Raw genomic sequence first — 21,003 nt, 5'->3', positions numbered from 1 at the left:
CTCCTGTAACACGTGAACGCGAAAGCCTGCTGCACACGTGGTAACGCACCGCCTCGCATCGCCACGTTTCTGCTTCGCAGTTCGGCTTCTTCGGCTCGTTTTTGACGCTTAGCTGCGCCTTCACGTGCTCGTATAGCGAAGTCAGACTAGCGCCGACGACGTTTCTCTTCGACTTTACGTTGCATCTTCTTAGCAGAGGATTGAGGCGCATGCTGTTCTGTGTGTGGGTGATTTCAAAGAATGTATGCACTGTTCGCTTCACTTTTCTGGGCGCTTATAGCCTCAGCCTTACAGGGGTATGAACCATTGAGTTCACGTGTTCTTTTTTGTTTGTAGTACTCGACCCAATGCCGCGTTTCTGTACATTGTATGCGTGATTCGTAGAGTAGCAGGCCAGATGCTCCATTATCCGGCCGACCTCTCTACATTTTCCAATCATTAAAATACTTCTTCTAATGAATGTATACACTCTACGCTTCACTTTTCTGAATCCTTCTATTGAAGCCTCTGCATTACGAGAGGGATGGGTCATGGCATTTTTTGCTTGCTCAGAGGGGTATGTGCCATTGCTGATGATGATAGATGTTGTACCACTGGACCGGACAACGTGCTTCTTCAAGACCATCGGGGGAATGAGCCACTTAAGGCTTTCGCCTTAATATGCCTTTAACGTTAATTTGTCTGCTTTATCGCTTTGTATAATTTTACCCTGACATATACTTCTCTTTAGTTTTCTCTCCCCTACCGAATTACCTGCCGGCTTCTTGGCTATCCCCCGTAGTGGGTACGCGTCATGATATGGTAAACAAGCAAGAAACCAACCAAACAACGAGCCATGGTGTACGTGTCGGTTTCCTACATTAGGTGTCATGAAACTCGGCACCCGCCGTGGTTGCTCAGTGGCTATGGTGTTGGGTGGCTGAGCACGAGGTCGCGGGATCGAATCCCGCCCACGGCGACCGCATTTCGATGGGGGCGAAATGCGAAAACAGCCGTGTACTTAGATATAGGTGCAGATTAAAGAACCCCAGGTGGTCGAAATTTCCGGAGTCCTCCACTACGGCATGCCTCATAATCAGAAAGTGGTTTTGGCACGTGAAACCCCATAATTTTTTTTTTATGAAACTTGGCGCTGCGACTGTGGCTGGGACTGAGAGCGAGGCTACTGGCCTATTTACAGACGCGGCTGCAGGCGCCGTCCAGAGGCTCGTGAGGCGGGAGCACTTTCCGTTCGCATCATTCGTGCCTGTCCTTGCCATTCAGCACAATCACCTCAGGTTCGCAAGGCTGGGGTGAGCATGAACACACGCGAAGCACAGCCAACGGTATGTCTGCCCATCCACCAGATTTTGAATTGGCGATCAGGTCGATGCTCACAAGGCAAAGACGGCGAGTTTCTTCGGCGACATCCGTGATATAGGCCTAGTTCTCCAAGCGAATAGAACATCAAATGCTCACATGTCAAACCGCTCTAACAACGACGGCTTCGAGGCTCGCCAGGCCGGGATGGCGAGTCTTATTCCAAAGAGCGATTCTGCCGGCCTAGTCCTCGAAGCCCATCTGCGTGTCTGCCCATCAGATGCGCTTTTCTCATGACGGTGACTCCAATGTTCGCGAGGCCGGTATACTGAGCTGTCGTCGCAGCGTGAGTCATCATGGAGTCCTTGCTCTTGGAACAGCCGGTGCCGCGACAGCAGTATTGGCGATGACAGAAACCACGTGCATTGCCCTTATTTCGGAGGTAAAAAGATTGAAGACCATGATATCGAGCGACAGGTTAGGCAGAATGCCATACGCCTGCGGCTTCAGGAGATCAGGAATAAAAATGATCAGCTTCTTTTGGATACGCGACAAAGCATTGGTAAGCTTAAAGAAATCGGCTTGCTTGTAGAGACAAAAAGGAAGATCCTGGAAATAGAAATGGTCGAAGCCTTATCGAGACGGACAAAATAGACAGGGAGATCTCCACATGCAATGACTTCGAACTTGAAATCTGCCTCAAATAAAAATCCAATAATCGAATCAAATAGAACGATATTCGATTCGCTATTCAAAAGTTCAGAATATTCGCAGACTCATATATTCGTTAGACAACAGTAACATTTCGTTGCATCATTTTTGTATTAAACTTTGTACGGAAAGAAACGTCTGGTATAATTTCAACTCACCCTTTCAGTTTGCATTCTTTCGTACCGATTTTCACCTTTATTTTGGACCCAGAGTCGAGGTGCGTGCCACGAAGGACGACAGACGTTCCACCGGCCAACGGCCCGTGATTCGGAAATATGTCTGTCAATCTTGCGTCCTAGCAACAACAGCAACAAGATACTTTTACTCACTTTACAAGAAAAAAAATGTTTTTACTCACTATGGGAGCGAAATAATATTTTACGTCACACAACCTCCCCTGGCTCTGCACTTTCATAAGTACGGCTCTAACTTTTCTAACTTTATTTTCGAGTAGAACCGGGAAAATCTGGTAAACCCGAGTAAATTGTATAAAGTCTGCGCTTGTTTACTTTTGGAACAAATCATGTCGCTGAATTTTAGCACAGATATGGTGCGTTATTAAGCAATCTTGGTTGATAATTTCAAAGCTCGCTGCACTCTACAGAATATAAATTACCATGAGATATTGTCCGAAGGTAAACGTTATTTCTCAAATATAGGAACTATTTGGGACAAAGAAAAATGCAAATGTGACTGCAGGCCTCACGTTACAGCCTCTACGTATACGAACGTACACGCATAAATTCACCACACAAGGTTGTTCAAGAATAGTATGTGCCTTTTTTATTTTTCAAATGACATCATTTGCACCATAGACAGAAAACGATTTCGTGACCTGATCAGTCTCTGGCAACCTGAATAGCCAGTCAGCAGTGACCAGTAGGGTTACCATATGTTGGCTCTCGCCGGACATAATATCTACGAATTCTGTAAAGCTAATATTATTTTTTTCTTTCTTTTGCATTTCATTTGTTTTGAGCAATGGTTTTTATAGAACACTATGTGCATGGGGCAGTTGGAGACTTAAGGTAGAATGCTGCCTATGAGCTTCATCTGGTCCCTGCGCTCCATATCATTAGCAACACTACTGCGAGCGTATTGCAGATTGCAATGTAAATTGCAATGTGTTAATTGATGCATAAGGAATCTGCCTTCATACAAAAGCGTAACAGAGCGTTTGTGGATTGCCTTTTAGATAATTTGATTAGGACTCATAAATAAAGGGCGCCTATAATTCAGCGATTTTCATCCATTGAACGTTGGTGCGCTAATGTGGCGAATTGTTCATTCAAAGCTTCAAGAACACTTCCGGAACTCTAATGAAAATAATAATTTATTCTAAAGTATGGATCAGTGCGGTCTCAATGTAAAAGTCATGATTTCAGTTGTTCCGATGTCTTTGAACGCATTCAGGAACGAGCCGGGTCGATTCCTTTCGAGTTGCTGTTATTTCACTGGCAATGGTTGTTGATAAAACTTGCGCTGGTGGCTTAATTACACTCAATCAGCGGCGCCTACATAGACCACCAGATGTTCTTGTTTTTCGTTTAAACCAGGCAGCCCGAACTACCGAGCATGCGATTCTTCCATCGTGACTTTGTTACAAACAGGAGCCACCAAATATTGAGTCTGAAAAATCGTTTACAGGGTTTCTCTCCCAGGAACATGTGTCAGAGTTCATTCTTCTGTCAAGCCGGTGACAAGCTGAATAATGTGTCCACCTTGCCTGAATCAGCTATATGCTATTGCCTCGCGCTAGATTTGAAAATTTTGTCCGTTACCACTGCCCATCGAACAATCTCCCACTAATGGTTCTCCGCTACTTTGTAACGAATCTGTTTAATTGACGCTACAGTGCGCTTGTCTAATTTGATGAAAAAAAATTGTTGTTTCTCCTTGTGTAAACCCAAGAAACAGTGACGCATACGAGTGCCACAAGAAAAATGCGCATATGCATGCATGGATATGTGTAACAGAAACTATCACGTACCTTATATTCGAAGCCGGAAGGAATGACATGATCCAAGGGATCGTATTTCCTCAGCTCACTGCTGGCCACGTCATTTACGTATATAATAATGTCTACTATCGAGTCATTGCGTGCAGGTGGTGTTTTGCATTGGATGCTGCAAGAAATGGAATATTTATCAACGTTTGTGTTAATGAAAAGATGCAAGAATATACTAACAGTGGCGCCAATGTTCCCATCAGATTCAGTCTAGCTTGCGTACACTGGGATATGCCCACGTACTTGTCGAGTAGAAAACGTTTAGCAATTGCATCAGATATGAAGGAGCGTATACTTACAGCATAATATGTATAAAGGGAAATTCATACTCCGTGTAATGCCGCGATTGCGGCTGCGATGCCCTATTCCGCGTCCCTCTCCTAGTTCAATGACTGCTATGGAAATTGTAATGTTACCACGTAAGTCTGACATGGCATCACATGCACCACACGCTTGAAAACCAGCGGTGGATCATTCTTGCTCAAAATGAATTGTGGGAACTGGACTCGACATTTATTAGTAACAACTGTAAGAAGTCAACAAGCAAAGAGGAGAAGTTATTCGCTGGTTCTCATTTAAAGTAGAAATGTAGAAATACTAAGGACACGTAGAAATAATAAGTAAATGCAGAAATAATAAGGAAAAGTGTGAAGAAACCATCAACGATGACTGTCATTGAAACCTAACAGAACGAACGAACGAGCGTTTTCCAGAGTCCGACCACCGACCAGCCCATAAATGGGTGACAGCCAAAGAAAGCTACTTCCTTAAAAAGTGAAATCGGAATAAACAAAAAAGGCGGCAGATTCCATGCCCTGTGGGAATCGATGTTATGCGAAGTCGTGTGCGGGGAGCCTACCAAGTTACCGAAACCACTATGAGAGCATTAAGACGTAGCCGGCTGTTACATGACCTGCAAGACACACATCTCATGACATTCTTGTCATGACCTATCATTTATATTTGCCATACGCTCTTGTCATACTATACCAATTTTTGTACATACCAAGTCAGCGAAAAGACCATGAGAGCACCCAGATGTCGGCCGCTAGACAGATACTGTAAAAGTGTCAAATGTTCGCTAAGAAATGCTTCGCATTTAATAAATGCAAGAAACGATATGGCGATTAAGCGCTAATGGATAGATTTCTCTTCCTATTTAACTACGTTGTTGTGACTTTACGACGAAAGATAAAACAAAACTACAGTATAGCGCACTTCACGCTACGTGAAAGACATCTTTAGGTGTTGAAGAACCTTGGCATGAACACTACGATTTGCTCCGCCCGCAGAGAATTTTTCCACTTCATGAATCTTAGGGCCAAATATCTGCGTGCTGAAATTGTCGACCATAGAAGGAGAAAACAGGACTCCTGGCTGGGCTTTAGAAGCTCGGTTAATGTGACTAGTTATTACCAGTACTGTCCTTCTTATCAATTTTGAACTATAATAAAGAGGGTTACGTGCCCTGCGAAATCCGATAACATTTGTTTCTGAGGCGAAGGCAATTTAAAGAGCACATTTGGTGAAAAATATATTAGCGAGCGGATGAAATTATATTTCCTATGAATGTATCTATTGACAGAATTTATTCGTGCAAAGTAGTTCAGATGTTCAGAGTTCAGATGGTATTTTTTGTGTGATTCTTATGATTCAAGGACAAATAAAGCTAAATCGACAAGTACGCGATGTGATTTGAGAAAGTGAAAGCGTATGAAAACAAGAACGATTAGAGAAGGTCGCGGCTGTCAAGTAATTAATCCTCACATAGACTCATTAGAATTAAATTAAGAATACAAAAATACATTCTGCGGTTATATGTGCCAAAACCACGATCTGATTATGAAGCATGCCGGATTTTTAGAGCACCTGACATCGTTCAACCTGCACCCTGTGCACGGCCTTCTTGCATGTCGCCCCCATCGAAATGCGGCCGCCAAGGCCGGGATTCGCTCCCGCGACCTCGTTCTTAGCAGCACCCCGCCAAAGCCATTAAACAACCACGACGGGTCACACAATTTCGAGTGCAGAACCCCAGCTACCCATGTAGAAACCTGAAGTAACCACCATACTTCGCGGACTTTCATTCTCTCAGTTATGACTCAAAGAGTAGACCCATTAGAAAAAAGTTCTAACTACTAAATGGCTAAACACAGAGACCAGTGTTAGAGCTCCATAAAATGGCGATGTTTTCATTATTGGCAAAACGGTTATCGAGCTACACATAAAGGCAAAAACGCCCACTTGAAAAAGAAACTGTGCTTTTATCAGATTGCGTAACTTATTTAAACACACGTCGATAGCGTATACTCACCGCCGCGTAGACCACTTGATGACTTCGCACAACTGACCACCAACAGTAACGTTGCCGCTCTTCTCGGACTTATTATTAACGGAAGCGAAATTGTCGCCTTCGATCTTGAGCATGGTGCCTCCCGCAGTCGGACCTTTCTTTGGACTCACCTGCATTGGGAGATGGAAGATCACTTGATAACACATTGTTTCTTGTGTGTTTTGTCTGGTTTCACGCTGTTTAGAAAGAAGATGTTGACGTAGGCTATTTTACGCAGCATGCTCGCTAGTCACAGAGAGAGAGATAAAACTTTATTATGTCCTTGATGGGGTTCATGGGTGGCGGGGATCGGGAGACTAACCCCCAATCCCCCCCTTCCTCAGACGGCGGCCAGTCCTTGGTTTCTGGCGGCGTCTTCGGCCATCCGGGCTGCCCAGAGCTGTTCCTCTGTGTCCAAGCTGAGCAGCAATGTCTCCCACTGCTCGGTCATAGTTATGATGCGCGTGTGAGAGCGGGAGGGGGGGGAGGGGTGTTGGTGGGTGAGGCTCTGGGGCATGGCCAGATAATATGATCGATGTCAGCGCGTGCGTCGCACACTTTGCAGAGTGGGGAGTATGCATCGGGGTAAATTCAGTTGTGAAGCACGGGGCTCGGCAAAGTTCGTGTCTCAAGGAGTCGCCAAGTGGTGGATTGAGATTTATTCAGTGCTTTGTGTGGTGGGGGCTAGCGTAACCACTCTCCGCGGTAGTGCAGCAGAATTTCTCTGAACGTGACCATTCGTTCCCGCGCGTGACCGCGATGCAGAACAGAGGGCTGGTCGGGATCGGAAGACGCAGGAGAAGAATGATGCGCCCTGTGTGCGAGAGCTCGGGCGGCATCGTGGGTGGCTTCGTTTCCAGCCAGACCCGATTGACCAGAGGCCAAGATGATCTGGACACGGCGTTGCCTTGAGGGAGGGGTGCCAGAGAGTATCTTCTGCGCTTGGGGCACTCTCAGTCCTCTTGTGTAGTTACGAATGCCCTTTTTTGAATCGCTGATGATGCAGTGTGCATTGGTAGCCGCGTATAGGGCAAAGCGATGGCCGTTTCTTCTCCTACTTCGGGCTGCGTGGTGAAATATTGATGCAGCCATGGCGAGGCGGTGCTGCGAACCCGCGACTGCGACGACCGCCATGGCGTTTTGGTTGCGGTATTCCGCTGCGTCCACGTAGGTTACGTCAGTGGCTTGGTCGTAGTGCTTTTGTACTTGTTTAGCTCTTTCTGCACGTCGCTCCGGATTGTGTTCAGGGTGCATATTGCGAGGTATCGGCGGGATAACTAGCTGAGCACGAATGTTTGGAGGGATGGGTACTTTGGGTCCGAATTGGGTGGTGTAGGTTATGCCTAGGGTGCCCTAAATGTGCCTGCCCGTGGTGGAAGTGGCGAGTCGTTCGTATTGGCTAATACGCTGTGCTTCAATAAGCTCGTCTATGGTGTTGTGGATGCCGAAGGCGTCCAGTTTTTCATTAGAGGTGGAGATGGGAAGATGTACGGCTTGTTTATAAGCCCTCTTGATTATGGTATCGAGTTTGAGCTTGTCAGTTACATGGAGGCTAAGGTGCGGGGCAACATAGGGGATCCTGCTCAGGGCATAGGTTGTTACCAGGCATATAAGGTTGTTTTCTTTCATGCCGTGATGTCCATTTCCAATGCGTGCGATAAGGCGAGTGGTTTGGTGTACATAATTATGTAATTGCTTGAGTATCTCCGTGTTTCTGCTGTTTTGTTGGATGCGTAAGCCAATGATACGAATGCTAGGTACAGTAGGTATGCGCTGCTGGTACACGTAGAGTTTTATCTCGGGCGGGTGAGGGTCCGGACGTCGACATCCTCAATTAGGCTTGTACAGAAGGAGCTCCGATTTCTGTGGGGAGCACGCCAGGCCACGCGGTTCTACGTATGCAACGACCTCGTTGATGGCTTGCTGCAGCGTGTCTTGGATGTCCCCGTCGCTACCCCCGGTGACCCACAGGATGATATCGTCTGCGTAGAGGCTATGCTTGAGGTTGGGGATGCTAGCTATGCAACAACAACACAGACTCGCTTCGTCACGACTTGGCGAAACCACCACCTGCGAACGATGATTGCTGATGAGTCTAGTGTGGTGTCCAAGTACTGAACTCAATTCCTTATCATTTCATGGAAACGAGAAAGTTAAGGAGCTCGCAAGCTACTCTATCTGGGCCGTTATGAACCTCTACCTTTCCATAGCTTCTTTGTACGACAAGGAGCATGTGAGGACGAGGCATACACCAAGAGAAAAAAGAATGCATGCTTTTTGATGTTACCTACTAGTGAGATGTGCCATGGGTCTGTTCGCCCGCTCTATATATTCAAGATGCGGTCCTTATGTGTTTCTTTTAGCGAAGAGTCTAAAGACACGTCGGACGTACGCATGACAAATCCTGTATGTGGCCTTAAATCAGAAGTATCCATAAGGAGAACGCCCTCTCGACACCTCATTCCGTGAAGCTTCGCAGTACCTTCGAAGCACGGTAGTTAAATACGTACAAAGCTGCTCGACATACGTGCACATGCACCTTTCCGTCACCAGATGTCAGATTAAGGAACCTGCAAGAACAAAGGGGAGTAGTATGTGTCGCAACGCATTTCGGCGGCAATCCGTGCTAGCGCGGCAAAGGACTAGCTATAGTCTAACAAAATTCGCCCCCAAAAGCGGCTCTAGGCGTTATGCGTGCTATGGGACAAGAGGGTAGAAAAGAATGCACCCGAAGTGCCCAATAATTGGCCTTCGAAACGCTGACATCAATAAAGATAATGCGGGAAAGTCTTAACTGTTCTGAGGCAGTGGTTAATATAACCACTGAAAAAGCGAACTGGCAAGCTTCAGTGGTGGCGTTTAATATTCAGGCAAACAAACACATTCATTGCATAAAAAGACCCACCATGGGGGCTGCCCTTGTATCGCATACACGCTATTCACGTACAGCCGTGAGCAAAAGTATACAGACCACAGGGTCGCCGAAAAAACTTAATTTCTTCGTAATTACAAGGCATAAACGGAAACTGACGACTACACTAGAAAACTCGCAACGCCAAGTTTGGATTGCAGTCTTTAATTTCAAGTTACGCTCACAGGCAGAGGATAAGATCAGTTTTATCGCGCAATCCCTGGTCCGTATACTACTCACGGGTGTACGATGCAGTTTCACGGAAACAATTGACCTCCTGGACCTGCGAATTTCAGCGTGCCCGTCACACATCAAAACTGTGCTGAATACCATTTAGTCCCGACAGAATAAACATGCCATAAGGGGGGGCGTAAGGGTTTTTTGATGGTTGGAAAGCTATTGAGTATAGTGTAATGTTTATATGTTTTTACAGTGTCCCTTGTAGCATGTATCAAAGGAACACCGCGCCTTTGCAATCTGTAAAAGAATGATTGATAGTTTCAGATTCAGAACGTGCGCAACATGGCAACTATGGCGTGGTGATGGTCACCATGGCAACAACATGGTGATCATGCCAACAACCCCTATCCCCCAAACACGCTTTAACATAAAGGGCTGCTGAATGCAATAAGAGTGAGTTTGCTCAGAGCTTTACAGACCTTTGCAGAGCTTTGCCGAGCTTTTTTTATTTATTAAAAAAACCTCATCCATGTAGATTGTACTCTATCATTTATTTCTATAACACAAAGACACGTCTGCCTACACGTCTGCCTGGAAAAACGAGTCCTAAGCCGACTATGCATTGATTACCAGCTAGGTCAGCTACTGCACGTGCATTATTCATCACGTTTGCGCAGAATACCACTTATATAGCATTCTCTACTAGTAAAAAAAATTAAATTGTGGGGTTTTACGTGCCAAAACCACTTTCTGATTATGAGGCACGCCGTAGTGGAGGACTCCGGAAATTTCGACCACCTGGGGTTCTTTAACGTGCACCTAAATCTAAGTACACGGGTGTTTTCGCATTTCGCCCCCATCGAAATGCGGCCGCCGTGGCCGGGATTCGATCCCGCGACCTCGTGCTCAGCAGCCTAACACCATAGCCACTGAGCAACCACGGCGGGTTCTCTACTAGTAGACGAAGCAGTATAAAAAAAATTAATTATGAGGTTTTACGTGACAAAACCACGATCTAATAATGCCGTAGTGGGGGACTCCGGAAATGTGGACCACACGGGGTTATTTAACGTGCACCTAAATCTAAGCACACGGGTGTTTTCGCATTTCGCCCCCATCGAAATGCGGCCTCTGGGGCCGGGATTCGATCCCGCGACCACGTGCTTAGCGGCCACTGCGGCACAAGTGTGCACGCTATTCCATTTATCACGTTATTCAGGGAATATAATACATTAGCTTGCGCCGCTAGGTATGTGCTCGTGACATGTGATGAGATATTATGTAAAGTAATTTATTTATGCAGGTTATCTATTAGAACTTGAGACTGACTCCAACCAAATAACTGAATTTTATTAGCCCGACGTTTCGGAGCCCATTCGGCTCCTTCTTCAGGGGGTTGTTCTTCGGGGGGTGGCGGTGTGCCTCTTTTAAAGCGTCTTTTTTGAAGAAAGGAGGGGGGGGGGGAACACGGGAGGTGGGGAGACACTCCACAGACGGAAAGGTGGGGGGGAACAAAAGTAAAGGGGGGTTTGTGTTGTTGAGCGCTTCCAAGGAGCTGCGATGACCGGTGCTGGGTGGAGTGCTCACGAGGGTGCCCTTGATGGGCCGCGGGGGGGGGGGGGGGGAGGTTACAGGGTCGCGCCGACGTTCTGTGTTGGTGAAACGAGCGGGAGTCTATCTGGCTGTGCGTCCTTTTCTTCTTTTCGTCATGTCGCCAAGGCCATGGACATAGACCGAGGGTAGGTTGCCCTTCACACGGTTTATGTTATTCTCCGTATTCTGAATGTGCCATGACTCCAGTAGTAGTCTCTTTCGCCAGTTCGTTTCTGTTTGAAGGATTTCAGTTTCCTTGAAAGCAATTTTGTGGTCGGCGACTTCAGAGTGTTCCGCGACGGCGCTGCGAATACGGTTGAATGTCCTGACGTCGTTCTCGTGTTGTCTGATCCTTTCTTTTAGATTTTTGGTTTCCCCGATGTACGACGCCGGACAGTCAGCACAACTGATTTTGTAGACGACGCCTTGAGCTTTTTCTTTTGGTGGACAATCTTTTGGTTTAGGGAGGAGGATATTGAAAGTGTTTATTGGTTTGTGCGCCACTTTGAGGCCTTCTTTTTTTAATATTCGGCTGAGCGCTTCGCTGGTACCTCTGATGTACGGGATGGACACTCGCTTCTGGGGTTGGGGAGAAGTAAACGGCTGAAGGTCCCGCATTTTGTTTCTTCTTTTTTGTTGTCTGGTTGTCTTTCGAATGAAGTCATCTGTGTAGCCATTCCTCTTAAGTTCGTTGAGAACCGTTCTCTTTTCTTTCTTTAGATCCGATTCCGATGAGGAATGAGTTTCGGCTCGTTTGAATAAAGAATTTACAACAGACGCCTTGTGGTTTGCCGGATGGTCGGATTGGAAATGAAGATAGCGGCCTGTGTGGGTTGGTTTTCGGTAGACTGAAAATTTTAGAATGCCGTCTTTTCGTGTAACTTGTACATCTAAGAATGGGAGTGATCCGTTCTGTTCGCGCTCATATGTGAACTGTATATCCGGGTCTATGGAGTTTAAGTGTTTCTGCAAGTTTTCGACTTGGCTCGTCTTCACGATGCAAAAACAATCATCCACGTACCTGAGGAAGACTTTTGGTTTCGGGAAAAAAGTATTTAAAGCTCTCTCCTCGATGCTCTCCATAGTCGAGTTAGCCATGGCAACGGAAATTGAGGCCCCCATAGGAGTTCCTTTGACCTGTTTGTAGTAGCTGCCTCGGAAGGTGAAATAGGTATTGGACAGGCACAGTTCGAGAAGGCGGCAGATCTCGTCTACACTCAAAGGGGTTCTCTCACTGAGCGTATCGTCACGTTCCAGTGCATCTCTAGTTGCGGAAACAGCCAACTTAATGGGTACTCTTGTGAACAGAGAGATTACATCAAAAGAGACCAGACATTCATCATCTTCGATACGGATTTTTGATGTGAGTTTGATGAAATTCTCGGAGTCGCGCACGTGCGATGCTGTCCTTCCGGTGAGTGGTGATATGATCTGATGCAAGTAAGTGGATAGTGATCGTAGTGGGGAACACGAAAAGTCTACGATTGGTCGTAAGGGGATTCCGGGTTTATGGAGTTTTGGCAAGCCGTAGAAAGCTGGAGGGCTCGGGTGAGTTCGGGAGAGCTCGTCCACAGTGATCCACTGGTTACCTTTCAGGAAATCACCTCTCATTACAGAGGGAATAGGCAGAGTTTTCCTTTCCCCCATCATAAGCTCAACAGGCCACAAGCTAGCACGCTTCGCATGCTCCAGACGGGGTCCTACCCCTCTAGGGGCTTTTTGAACAAGCTCCACCCAGACATCGATCCACTCTGCCCAGATTGCGGCACTGAATTTAGCTCACTAAACCACATGCTCTGGCAGTGCCCTGTGTTACAGGATTTTAATACAGAAGAAGAGTGGACGAAGGCCATCACAGACCCGAGACAGGACGTCCAGCTCCTGGCTGTCCAGAGGGCCCGTGAACGAGCGGAGAGGCATGGCCTCTCTGTTCCGACATGGGACTAGCCAGCGGCTGGGTAGGGACCTGCAGGCCCCCGCTTAGCTCCTCAGGACCACAATAAAGTCATTTGCTGCTGCTGCTGCTGCTGGAGGGCCTCAAAGTGGCGCACAAACCAATAAACACTTTCAATATCCTCCTCCCTAAACCAAAAGATCGTCCACCAAAAGAAAAAGCTCAAGGCGTCGTCTACAAAATCAGTTGTGCTGACTGTCCGGCGTCGTACATCGGGGAAACCAAAAATCTAAAAGAAAGGATCAGACAACACGAGAACGACGTCAGGACATTCAACCGTATTCGCAGCGCCGTCGCGGAACACTCTGAAGTCGCCGACCACAAAATTGCTTTCAAGGAAACTGAAATCCTTCAAACAGAAACGAACTGGCGAAAGAGACTACTACTGGAGTCATGGCACATTCAGAATACGGAGAATAACATAAACCGTGTGAAGGGCAACCTACCCTCGGTCTATGTCCATGGCCTTGGCGACATGACGAAAAGAAGAAAAGGACGCACAGCCAGATAGACTCCCGCTCGTTTCACCAACACAGAACGTCGGCGCGACCCTGTAACCTCCCCCCCCCCCGCGGCCCATCAAGGGCACCCTCGTGAGCACTCCACCCAGCACCGGTCATCGCAGCTCCTTGGAAGCGGTCAACAACACAAACCCCCCTTTCCTTTTGTTCCCCCCCACCTTTCCGTCTGTGGAGTGTCTCCCCACCTCCCGTGTTCCCCCCCCCTCCTTTCTTCAAAAAAGACGCTTTAAAAGAGGCACACCGCCACCCCCCGAAGAACAACCCCCTGAAGAAGGAGCCGAATGGGCTCCGAAACGTCGGGCTAATAAAATTCAGTTATTTGGTTGGAGTCAGTCTCAAGTTCTAATCAATTTCCCAACCAGACAGGCAATTCTGTCGAAATGTTTAGCTTCAAGTCTTTACGTGCAGACTTCGGGCTAGAGGCAGTGCAACTTGCAAAGAACTATATAAAAGCAGTGAAAGGAATATCCACCTTCAAGACACACCTAGACTTCACCCGGAAATGCAAAGACAAGAACGTCGTGCCACGAAGTCTCCAGCTACGCCAACCAATCAACACACCAGAAGGCCGGGACATCATCGACAAGGCCCAGCAAAGATTGGTGACAGCACGGATACATGAGTGCCACATGTTGATCCGGAAGAAAGAAGTCGACGCGTTCTTCGCCAGAAGACAACTTGAACACAAGGTACCCCATCTCTTTTCATCAATTGAATCGTTTGCAAAGGCCGTAGCGTCCTCAGAGGAAATGAAACACAGTCAAACGCAGAAGAAGAAATTCTCTTCCCTAATCAACGAAAACGAGAAAACAGGAGTGTTAAACAAGCACACAGTAACCAATTTATCATCGAGAAAGCTCACAAGCGAACAAACTTCAATACTGGCAAAAGGTCAAAAATTCAATGTTACGACAGATAACCCACCCCTCCCCAAGATGATCGCCGCCCTTGAGAGCGGCATCCAGCAACTAGACCCCAAAGTGCGGGAACAGGTCAGACTGAAAGCAATCGGCATAATAAGGTCCAATAACAACCGCAGAAGAGAACGCAACTTAACTTCCGACGAAATAAAAGCAATGAGAACGCTGAAAGAAGATACCAACATTGTGATCCTACCGGCGGACAAGGGGAACTCAACCGTTGTTTTGAACATAAAGGACTACGAGGATAAGGCGTCCGCCCTACTTGACAGCCAAGATTACGAGAGACTAAAGAAGGACCCCACTACGAGAACTCAGTCGTTGCTGAACAAGACGCTGATTGAAATATTCCGCAGCCACCCAAATTCTCGAAATCTCTACCTAAAATTAATCTGTAGGAACGGATCCGCTCCAGCTTTCTACGGCTTGCCAAAACTCCATAAACCCGGAATCCCCTTACGACCAATCGTAGACTTTTCGTGTTCCCCACTACGATCACTATCCACTTACTTGCATCAGATCATATCACCACTCACCGGAAGGACAGCATCGCACGTGCGCGACTCCGAGAATTTCATCAAACTCACATCAAAAATCCGTATCGAAGATGATGAATGTCTGGTCTCTTTTGATGTAATCTCTCTGTTCACAAGAGTACCCATTAAGTTGGCTGTTTCCGCAACTAGAGATGCACTGGAACGTGACGATACGCTCAGTGAGAGAACCCCTTTGAGTGTAGACGAGATCTGCCGCCTTCTCGAACTGTGCCTGTCCAATACCTATTTCACCTTCCGAGGCAGCTACTACAAACAGGTCAAAGGAACTCCTATGGGGGCCTCAATTTCCGTTGCCATGGCTAACTTGACTATGGAGAGCATCGAGGAGAGAGCTTTAAATACTTTTTTCCCGAAACCAAAAGTCTTCCTCAGGTACGTGGATGATTGTTTTTGCATCGTGAAGACGAGCCAAGTCGAAAACTTGCAGAAACACTTAAACTCCATAGACCCGGATATACAGTTCACATATGAGCGCGAACAGAACGGATCACTCCCATTCTTAGATGTACAAGTTACACGAAAAGACGGCATTCTAAAATTTTCAGTCTACCGAAAACCAACCCACACAGGCCGCTATCTTCATTTCCAATCCGACCATCCGGCAAACCACAAGGCGTCTGTTGTAAATTCTTTATTCAAACGAGCCGAAACTCATTCCTCATCGGAATCGGATCTAAAGAAAGAAAAGAGAACGGTTCTCAACGAACTTAAGAGGCATGGCTACACAGATGACTTCATTCGAAAGACAACCAGACAACAAAAAAGAAGAAACAAAATGCGGGACCTTCAGCCGTTTACTTCTCCCCAACCCCAGAAGCGAGTGTCCATCCCGTACATCAGAGGTACCAGCGAAGCGCTCAGCCGAATATTAAAAAAAGAAGGCCTCAAAGTGGCGCACAAACCAATAAACACTTTCAATATCCTCCTCCCTAAACCAAAAGATCGTCCACCAAAAGAAAAAGCTCAAGGCGTCGTCTACAAAATCAGTTGTGCTGACTGTCCGGCGTCGTACATCGGGGAAACCAAAAATCTAAAAGAAAGGATCAGACAACACGAGAACGACGTCAGGACATTCAACCGTATTCGCAGCGCCGTCGCGGAACACTCTGAAGTCGCCGACCACAAAATTGCTTTCAAGGAAACTGAAATCCTTCAAACAGAAACGAACTGGCGAAAGAGACTACTACTGGAGTCATGGCACATTCAGAATACGGAGAATAACATAAACCGTGTGAAGGGCAACCTACCCTCGGTCTATGTCCATGGCCTTGGCGACATGACGAAAAGAAGAAAAGGACGCACAGCCAGATAGACTCCCGCTCGTTTCACCAACACAGAACGTCGGCGCGACCCTGTAACCTCCCCCCCCCCCGCGGCCCATCAAGGGCACCCTCGTGAGCACTCCACCCAGCACCGGTCATCGCAGCTCCTTGGAAGCGGTCAACAACACAAACCCCCCTTTCCTTTTGTTCCCCCCCACCTTTCCGTCTGTGGAGTGTCTCCCCACCTCCCGTGTTCCCCCCCCCCTCCTTTCTTCAAAAAAGACGCTTTAAAAGAGGCACACCGCCACCCCCCGAAGAACAACCCCCTGAAGAAGGAGCCGAATGGGCTCCGAAACGTCGGGCTAATAAAATTCAGTTATTTGGTTGGAGTCAGTCTCAAGTTCTAATCAATTTCCCAACCAGACAGGCAATTCTGTCGAAATGAAATGTTTAGCTTCAGGTTATCTATTGCACGTAATTTGTCATGACATACCATGTCATTTATGGCAAGCATAGCACACGTAACGCATGTCAGCATGATATCGAGTCAAGCGTGCATGTGATTCTTGTCGTGTCATTCATGCCAGCATGAATGTCATGCTTGTCATGTGATGTATTGTCATGTCATGGCATTTCCCGCAATTCCTTTCTTGATGTTTTTCGTGTCATGACATTAAAGCCATGTCTTTTATGTCACGTTATCCATGCTCATGACATGACGTCATTCGTGCAATGCATGCGTGTCATATAATTTTAGTACATGTCATATGATTTATGACATCATGTCATGCATGTCATGCCACTCATATGAGTGTGATGACATTCTTTCAATACACTGATCTCTCCTGAATCAAAACCTCAGCCCATTCAGTCATTGGAAGATCACTGCGTCATTGCTCTTTTATACCTCTTTCAAAGGTAGATTTCTAGTAATAACTTTCAGTGTTTGCCGCTTCACGCTCCAGTGCGCACACCTCGACGCATTCACAACGCACTTAGTTTCATGAGCATTCATGGCCAAAAACAGGTATTTAACTCATCACCACTACTTAGAGCTATTGCACATTGGGATGCTCTCCCGGATCACATTGCATCCATCTCCAATCGTGAAACATACCGAGATAATCTGAATTCGTTTCGTGTTAATATTGTATAACGGTTTTGGACTTTGCTATTTTTCTGTCATGCAATTATTGTTGCTCCCCTCACTCAATGTACAGAATGGGCCTGTAAGATATTGTAAATAAATAAATAAATAAATAAATAAATAAATAAATAAATAAATAAATAAATAAATAGGCAAAGTCATTCGTTGCTAAACTAAAGCATTCATTAACCAAGTTGAGCAATGACACAAACCTTACAAACGTACACGGTTGGTGAAACACAAAAAGTAGAAGTCTAAAAGGAAAGGTCAAAGCCAAGATGGCTTAGATGGCCAAGATGGTTCGCCGTTGATGGCCTGCACTGTAAGCGAGACGGGCTGGAAGTAGGTGTCGCCTGGTGTGGAGTAGCCGTGGCAAAGCTAGACACCATCAAACAGTCCTGGTCGCCTCCAGGTCAACAACAGGAACCCAACGATGCAGGAGAAGGCATGATTACGACCTCGGGAACATGAGGGGTAGACTTGCCACGGTACGAGGCTTTGCAGCAGGGTACGAAGCCCAGTGGCTTCGCCTCTGCTGCCGGTGCACGAGCTTCACTTTTCTGACGTGTTACAGTACCTTCCTTTCCTGTAACCATGGAGAACGTAATGATCACGCCTCTGGAAGGTCGTCCTAGTCCAGTAGGGGGCGCGAAGCATGGGTGTGACGCCCGACGGCTTCCCTCCTGCGCCCGGATCGCTGGCGGAAACCTTCCTCCCCGCTGGCATGCTCTTCTCCGTCTCCCCGGATTTCTTTTCTTCTCATTTTCTCTGTCGGCACAGCCATGTAAATCATTATTCACTCAGGGCCATTTGTTTTGGTTTCACGTCTCGTGCCACCATCCTTGTCGTCGTTTTGAAATATTTCTTCGATGCTTGCTCGAGCTCGCTTCTTCCCGACGCCACCCTGGATGCGGGAGCCACCAGGGACCTTCTCCGTAGGCGTCGCCGCCGCCGGGAGGCGGCTCTCAAAAGTTCAGAGCTGGCAGACCAGCTCTGGGCCATCCGGCAAGCCGAAAATGCCGCCCAAGTCCAAGGAGTTCAATACGCCACCTGACGCGACCACAGCAAAAACTGGCGGACTATTCTTTAACAAAGTTTCTTCTTCTTCTTCTCCTTCGATGTTTGCTTGCTTGCTTCATATGCCATGGTGCGGTACCCACTACGGAGAATTGGCCAAGAAGCCGGCGGTCAAATAGAAAACGGTTACCGCAGGACCACTGCAGCGTGTCGTCGTCATCTTCGCAGGGCTGACCCATTCCGCTCACGGCATTCGCTCATAAGTGGATCATCGTGGCGACGGACTACCTCACCCGCTTCGCTGAAACAAAAGCACTGCCGAAAGGTAGCGCAGCCGAAGTGGTGAAATTCTTTGTCGAAAACATGTTGCTGCGACATGGCGCCCCAGAAGTCCTCATCACCGACAGAGGAACGGCCTTTACAGCGGAACTCACCCAAGCCATTCTGAAATACAGTCAGATAAGGCACAGGAGGACAACGGCCTACCACGCGCAGACGAATCGTCTCACGGAGCGGCTGAATAAGACCCTCGCCGACATGCTAGCGATGTACGTCGACGTCGAACATAAGACCTGGGATGCCGTCCTGCCATACGTAACATTCGCTTACAACGCGGCGATGCAAGAAACAACACAGCTCACGCCGTTCAAGCTGGTCTACGGCAGGAACCCGACGACGACGCTCGACGCCATGCTGCCGCACGTCACTGACGAGGAGAACGTTGACGTCGCTACCTACCTCCAGCGCGCCGAAGAAGCCCGACAGCTCGCCCGCCTGCGGATCAAGAACCGGCAGTGGACCAACAGCCGACACTACAACCTCCGACGACGCTTCATTGAGTACCAGCCCGGCAACCGTGTTTGGGTATGGACCCCGATACGCCGACGAGGACTCAGTGAGAAACTACTGCGACGCTATTTCGGACCCTACAAGCTCATCCGACGTGTTGGCGCACTGGACTAGCAGGTCGTGCCAGACGGCATTTCACATTCACAGTGGCGCCGCGCACGATCTGAAGTGGTCCACGTGGTGCGCCTTAAACCCTTTTACGGACGCTGACGAACTTCCTTATTTTTTTTGTTTTCTGTACTACAAGTGATTTTGTTTATTACTTTCGTTTGTTTGCAGCATCGGGTCGACGCTTTTTAAGAGGGCGGTATTGACACGTGTACTTACCTTTATCGGGCGACCTCGTTTCACCGCTTAACAAATGTAATCGCACAGCGCGGGGCGCGCCTGCATGTACCCAAAGTTTCTGGAAAGTTATCGATGCTTCTACCCGGCTGTCTGTTGTCGCCGAACCTTGTGTTATCTGATTTCATCGCGTGACGCGAATGGTGTAGAACTTTTTGGAAGGCACGCGGGCCCGAACGATTAGTCTGGAACATTCGACGACTTCTGTATAAAATCCGACGCGCTTGACCGGCTGATCAGATTTTCGACAATCGCCGACCGTGTTTGCCACTATCGTTGTGCTATCAGTGTAGCCTGTTTTCGTGGGCACAGGTTCGCCCAATAAAAAGTTGTTTTGTCTTTCACTGTATTTGCTACTGTGTTCTTCAACGTCACCACCACGTGACAGTATTTACCGTTCTGTTTGCCGGTACATCGCTTCCTGTAAATCTAGTCAGCACCACAAAACGTCAGCAGCCTTACCAGCTGGTCGTCTTCAACCTATTGAAATACCATATTCGCCATTCTTTCGAGTTGGTCTCGGTCTCCTTGGCCTTTTTTCTCTATTCGCTTAGCAGGCACAAGTGGATAGAATTGGCTACAGACTGCGCCACCCGGTCCACGATCACGCGGGCTCTCCCTACCATTTGTGCAACCGACGTCGCTGACTTCCTTCTCGAAGGAGTGATACTTCGCCACGGCGCTCCATGACAACTCCTGACCAACCTGTGCGGCTGCTTCCTCTCACAGGCTGTCCAGGACACCTTGAACACCTGCGCTACACAGCACTAGTTTACAAAGGCGTATCACCCTCAGACCAACGGCCTCACAGAGCGGCTCAATAGAACTATCACAGAAATGCTCACTATGTACGTTTCTACCGACCGTCGTGACTGCCATGCCGCTCTGCCGTTCGTCACATTCGCCTACAATACGTCCCGCCTGGTTTCTCTCCATATTTTCTCGTGTCCTCGTGTCCGATCCTCCCAGCCGTTCGCGATACAACGTCAGAATATGCCCGAGGTACCATATCTAAAGCGACCGAGGCACGCGAGAGTGCACGCCTGCGTCTGACCGCTTCCCAAGGAAAGCAACGACGTATATACGGCGCTCGTCACTGCGCTGCCCATTTTAACCCTGGTGAAATCGTGCTTCTTTGGAAACCAGCACGGCGAGTTGGTCTCTGTGAGAAGCTGATTTCACCCTACTAATGCCTGTACCGTGTCTTGCCTCAAGTGAAAGGCGTGACCTACGATTAACAGCCTCTCGATACCTCCACACCGCGATCCTCCTCTGATATCGCTCGACTAAAGTGATATCACTCAAACCTACCAAGCGCCGGTACAGCCCTTCGCCGCCAGGGGTCATGCTACGAGACGCTGCAGTAGGGTGCCTCGATGTCCTCCTCGTACGGAGCA

The 21,003-nt window shown here is 47.8% G+C and overlaps 1 protein-coding gene across 7 annotated transcripts in view; it reads right to left on the bottom strand.

Annotated features, from left to right (window-relative positions):
• The window catches only part of LOC135899217 (hepatocyte growth factor receptor-like), a 204,556-nt gene that overhangs the window by 34,554 nt on the left and 148,999 nt on the right, over positions 1-21,003 (bottom strand). For all 7 annotated transcript variants that reach the window (XM_065428476.1, XM_070538374.1, XM_070538371.1 and 4 more), the window contains 3 exons: positions 6,333-6,481; positions 4,001-4,136; positions 2,169-2,305 (listed from right to left, as the gene is read on the bottom strand). In XM_065428476.1, the coding sequence (XP_065284548.1) occupies positions 2,169-2,305; positions 4,001-4,136; positions 6,333-6,481 (422 nt within the window). The remainder of the gene's footprint in view (positions 1-2,168; positions 2,306-4,000; positions 4,137-6,332; positions 6,482-21,003) is intronic.

The sequence above is a fragment of the Dermacentor albipictus genome, chromosome 5 (assembly GCF_038994185.2).
Source record: "Dermacentor albipictus isolate Rhodes 1998 colony chromosome 5, USDA_Dalb.pri_finalv2, whole genome shotgun sequence".
In the NCBI taxonomy this organism is placed as follows: Eukaryota; Metazoa; Arthropoda; class Arachnida; order Ixodida; family Ixodidae; genus Dermacentor; species Dermacentor albipictus.
The sequence above is the reverse complement of the archived record's forward strand: the minus strand, read 5'-3'. Positions and strand labels throughout refer to the sequence as shown.